Source organism: Zingiber officinale, chromosome 5A, assembly GCF_018446385.1.
Source record: "Zingiber officinale cultivar Zhangliang chromosome 5A, Zo_v1.1, whole genome shotgun sequence".
In the NCBI taxonomy this organism is placed as follows: Eukaryota; Viridiplantae; Streptophyta; class Magnoliopsida; order Zingiberales; family Zingiberaceae; genus Zingiber; species Zingiber officinale.
Window position 1 is genome coordinate 92,127,299 of NC_055994.1, and position 5,645 is coordinate 92,132,943.

Consider the following 5,645-nt stretch of genomic DNA (forward strand, 5'->3'; position numbering starts at 1 on the left):
CAACCTGTTTGAAATTAAGCCATGGCTTCACCACACTTTGGCCTCGTACAGCTTCTTCTCCCCTCCCTCAACTGCCTACACCGTCAAGTGATGTAGAGTTCCAGCGACAACCTGCTCCCTTGCCTTCACAACACGTGCAAACTCCAGAAGCGCATTCTGCGCATCGACAGATCGAAAAACATTGGTCTGGAGAAAAGCCCCAATTTTGGGAGAGAAAAAAAACAGTAATTAGGAGGAGCGCGAGACCTGTTTCTTGTTGTGCTCGTCGACGGCAATTACCCTAAACATTCGATGCGATTGAGTATTTTGTGGTCTGGAAACCTCCTCCAACCAGCAGCAGCCTTCGCGATCGTTCCTGCTCGACTCGACAAATCACCTGATCTCCTTCCTTCCTTCCTTCCTTCCTTCCATCCATCCATCCATCCAAGGCGACTTCGATTCCCATCCACACTACACTCAACCCTCGCCTTCTCTCTCGCAACTCCACCTTCCTCCAGCAGGCCACCCCTCTGACCCGCTCCGCTTTCACTTTCACCCCCTTCGCCAAGCTCGACCTCTTGGAGACCATGGGTGGTCGCGGCCTCTGCAACGGTGAACGAGGCATCCGCCACGAGCTCCAGCGGACCACCATGGAACAGCCGCCTTCGCCTCCTCTCGCCTCCCCACCTGCTCTTGCCCCGCCTTCTGCCGTCGATGTGGACGAAAAGGGCCTCAAAGACTTCATCCAGCGGAACCCCTCTCCTTCCGAGGCAAAGGCAAGGGCGGGCGGCGAGGAGAGCATCACGGTGTTGCTGGCGCGGGCGAAGCTGAAGCTCCCCGAGCTTCCCCTTTTCCTGCCCGGGATGATCGTGATTGTGAAGAACCCCAAGAACCCTTTCCACATGTACAGTGGGATCGTGCAGAGGGTCACCGACGAGAAGGCCGGTGTGCTCTTCGAAGGGGGGAATTGCATCTATCATTTATGTTGCGGTTTTGCTTAGGACCGAAGTAGGTGGTTTTGATCCTGATCGGGAGAGGCAGGTACGCTAGAAGGAGAAGAGGAAAATGAGGGGCTGAGAGAGATGGCCGGAGGAAAGTGGTGGTGCCTTAGCGACGATATAGGTTTAGGGCTAAGTATGGGTGGACGGTGCGATATAGGTTTAGGTTTGGAGGGAAGAATGAAGTGTTGCAAATTTCGGCTAAGTATGAGTGGAAAAATTAAATTATTTTTATTTTATCATAGACAGCGGATTTTAAAAACCGCTGTTAAAGTCGGTATCTATTAACGAAAAAAAGGCGCTCATAGACATCGCCTAAAAAAACGATGTCTATGAGCGAAAATCTGCGCTCATAGACACCGATTTTTGGAAAAATCGGTGTAAAATACTCAAAGACATCGATTTTTACTTAAAACTGTTGTTGTTCCACCGATGTCTATGAGGGTTTTTGTTGTAGTGTCATGAAGCTTGGCCAATTTGCTCCATAGTTCATTTGCACCCTTGTATTCTCTAATTTTGCAAATGATTGTGCTTGGCAATAGACTAACCAATAATTTGGTTACCTTGTCATTTGCCTCACACCTTTGAATTTGTTCCTTGCTCCATTTGCTTTTCTTGGGAATTTTGCCTTTTGAATTCTTTGGAACTTTAAAGCCTTCCATGAGGTCAAACCATTGCTCTATCTCCATCATGAAGAAATTTTTTATCATTGATTTTCAAGAATCGAAACTCATTGATGTGAATGGTGGAGGCACCCTCATATCGAATCCGAGTCCATCTCTGAATTCCATTTGAAGTTGAGCTCTTTTGAAGTCTCTGACTTTGATGAACTTGCTTCAACTTCTTCTCCCTCTAGCTTGTTTCCCTTTCTGGCGATGATTCCGGTGAAGAGCGACATTGCTCTGATACCACTTATTAGGGTCGATTTGTAGCTACAGGGGAGGGGGGTGAATAGCTCGTCATGCTTCAGTTGCTTACTTTGATGATGTTGTTGCAGCGGAAAACACTCAAGCAATTCTCACAACGCTAACACCAGGGATTTACTTGATATCCACCTCAAGAAGAGGTGACTAATCCAAGCATCCACACACACCGAACTCTCCACTAAGAAAAACACTCCTTCTCAGTAACTACCAAAGGCGGAGAAGCCTTGTACAACCTCTCAATAGAAAAAGAAGAAACGAAGAAACAAATACAAAGAAAATCTTATAAGATTTTACACAAATGAAACCCTAGCTAGCTTCTTCTTCTTATGTGAAACGCCTCTTGACCTTAGAAGTGCAGCAACACTTTGCTCCAAGAAGCTTCAAGAACTGGCGAGAACCTATGAGAAAAGATCGTAAGAAGTGGAGAGACAAGAGCTACAAGTCGTTTCGAGGAAGATGGCTTTAAACTCAACGCTTCCTTCGAACGGTCACATCCCAATCGATTGACCAATAGATTGGGAAGGCTTGAATCGATCGGTCGATCGATTCAGAGTGCCTCTATGTTGTGCTGGAAACTGCCTGAATCGATCGACCGATCAATTCAGTCTTTCTCACGATCGCACGAGAAAACTAGCCCCCAATCGATCAACCAATCGATTGACGATGCCCAATCGATTGGCTGATCGATTGGGTAGCATTCTGCACTCGCGATTTTGCTTCCTAATCGATCCATCGATCGATTGGGCCAACCTTTAATTGTAGCCCACCTTCAATCGATCGGTTGATCGATTGACCTTCCTTTGACTTGCTTAACTCAAGTCCAAGGTTCCCAAACCCAACATCCGGTCAACCGTGACCTGTTGGGACTTCTTCATGCCTAGCATCCAATCAACCTTGACCTGCTGGGACTTCACCAAGTGTCCGATCAACCCTTTTACCCACTTGGACTTTTCTCCTCATTCCAAGCGTCCGGTCAACCTTGACCCGCTTGGACTTACCGTCTCGTGCCAAGTGTCCGGTCCTCTATGACCCACTTGGACTTCCTTTCACCAGATATTCGGTCACCCTCGACCCATCTAGATTTCCTTGTGCTAAGTATCTAGTCACTGTTGGTGTGGGAAGCATCCAACGATCGAACCTGAGTTTTGATAATGGCAAAGGATTCAAAGTTAAGGTGTGTGTTTATCTAACAGTCTGAATGAGATTGCAAGAAAATCCTAAGTGTACTTAGGCAAAAGCCCTAACTGTGGTTAGGCAAGGTGAAAACCCTAGGGGGTGGTAACCCTAGGTCATAGGGGGTGGTAACCCTATGCGGAAAGTCTTGGTGGGTCGAGTGCTTCAGGCAAAAGTCCTAGGGGGGACACCCTAGGTGGAAAGTCCTGGTGTCGCGAACCAGGTGAAAGACTGGACCAGCCGGGAAGCGGAAGTCCAGCAGAAAGTCCGGAAGCATCAAGCACCGAGCAAAAGTCCAGTCGATCTGGAGGATCGCACTGGCAACAGGTAAATCTCCTGAGTGGAGTAGGTGAGGACGCGTTCCCCATAGAGGAAACAGTAGGCGTTGGGTCGACTTAGGGTTTTCGGTCGGAAATTCGAAGTCAGACCCGGACAGTCCGGAGACTGTCAAACTTTCATATTCATACTATTATTGTGTACTAACTTTGTGTTGTAGGTATTTTGGGACTAACATGTTTGCAGGTACCAAAAACATAAAGTACACCTCGGATGAACAGTGTCCGAGGCGCCTCCATGGGGCTTGGAGGCGCCTCGGGTGCAAAGCTAGAGCTGGCTGTGAAGCAAGCTTGAAGGCGCCTTGGAGGAAGCTCAAGGCACCTTGGACTGGTGGATGAAGGCACCTTGGAGAGCACAGAAGGCGCCTTGAAGAGATAAGTTACGACCAGTTCAAGCTTGATCCACGCGGGCGACTCGGCTAGCTTAAGGCGCCTTGGATGGGTTTTAGGGCGCCTTGAGCACTGTTTAAAAGGGGGTTTCGAGCAGCACCTTGAATCAACAAATTCCAAGCGATCCCTTTGCAACTAGCTGCTAACAAGATGACTCGGAAGTGTTGCGACTTGACACCGACAACCCGGAGCTCTGAATCTTCAGATTACTATACTGTTGTCGGTATAACTGTCTTTTTCAATTGTACTTAATTGTAATATTTGTACTCTATTCGAGCTTATAGTTGTTGCCCACGGAAAGCAATCAAGGATCGCGGGCCTTCAAGTAGGAGTCGTCACAGGCTCCGAACGAAGTAAATTCCTTCGTGTCTGTGTGCTTGTTCTAATTTTTCGCTGCTTATTACTCTGTTAGTTTTTCGTACGAATTCGAAAGTGAAAGCCGCGAGCGCTATTCACCCCCTCCCCTCTAGCGCTTCTCAATCCAACAATTGGTATCAGAGCGGGGTCGCTTCGAATAGGTGAAACCAACCACCATTACATCTTTCGTTTTTTCCCTCCAAAACTGTTTTCAAAAAATTCATTTTCATCTTTTCACAATTGATTGAGATTAACGAAATATCGCATTTAGCAAATTTTGAAATAATATTTTTTATATTATTTTAATAATTTTTTTATTATTTTATTATTTATTTTTTTCTCTCTCAAAATTTGTAAATTGCTATTTCTATCTTTATTCAGCACTACTAATCCAAGACCAAGTCTTGGAACAAGCCTTCTTATTTCTTTGTGTGCAAGATTTATTTCTCAAATGGCCCATCAAGAAGGCTATAGCACTGCTCGTCCCCCGCTCTTCTCCGGCGAAGACTTCGGCTATTGGAAGTGTCGAATGGAGTCTTTTCTCCAGACCCAGTTCGACATATGGATGATGGTCAAGACTGGATTCAAATTACCAACTGACGGAACCGGCAAACCAACACCATGCGAGAACTGGGATCCTATCCTAATCAAGAAAGTAGAGGTCAATGCCAAAGCAACCTACACCCTACAGTGCGGACTAACAAATTCAGAGCTTGATCGAGTTGGAAAGTTCTCAAGTGCGAAAGAGTTATGGGAGAAGTTGATTGAGCTTCATGAAGGTATTTCTGATACGAAAATAGGTAAGCATGTTTTAATTACGAATTATTTGAGCAGACTAATACTACTCCGACCGAGAAAGGTGTTGCGTCATTTGCAGGTACAAGCAAGACGAAGAAAGTGTTAACGACAACATGGTCCGAGTCATCAGACGAATCTGAATCCGATGAAGAAGAACATGCAAGCCTCCTCGCTCTACCAGTACTAGCACATGTTGCCGAAACTGAGTCCGAGCTTGAATTCGAAACTGAGAACGAATCAGACACCGAGTCTGAGCGAAGCCACGGATCCGCATCCGTTTCCGAAGGACCCAAACCCACTGTAAATTCTATAATGTCTAGTATTAACCTAGATGATTCGGAAAACTTAATTCCTTACTTGCTTAAGAAGTTGGTCAAATCTAACGTTCGGGTCAAGTCACTTCTAAAGGAGGTAACAACCCTTAAAGAAGTGACTAACTCAAGTCCCTTAACTGAGTCAGTTCAAATTGGAAGTTCAACTCAAGTCCAACAACTTGAGGAAGAAAATTCCAATTTGAAAACTCAAGTTAAAGAACTCAAGGACACGTTGGAACGGTTCACCTTAGGTTCCAAGAATCTGGATCTGATTCTTAGAAAACAGCGAGCCGTTTACAACAAATCCAGACTTGGATTTAAAACTAAAAGAAAATACAAATCGTATTTATCATTAGTAAATAGAAATAATAGAAA

General features: G+C 45.7%; 1 protein-coding gene across 1 annotated transcript; it reads left to right on the top strand.

Moving 5' to 3' along the window:
* Positions 1-566: 566 nt before the first annotated feature.
* Positions 567-980, top strand: LOC121979795 (NAD(P)H-quinone oxidoreductase subunit S, chloroplastic-like). The gene has a single exon (XM_042531790.1). It carries the CDS (start codon positions 567-569, stop codon positions 978-980), a length of 414 nt encoding a protein of 137 aa, XP_042387724.1.
* The last annotated feature ends 4,665 nt before the right edge of the window (positions 981-5,645 follow it).

Bases quoted from the DNA above. Each gene is read 5' to 3' on its own strand.
- LOC121979795 (XM_042531790.1), top strand. From the start codon at position 567: ATGGGTGGTCGCGGCCTCTGCAACGGTGAACGAGGCATCCGCCACGAG.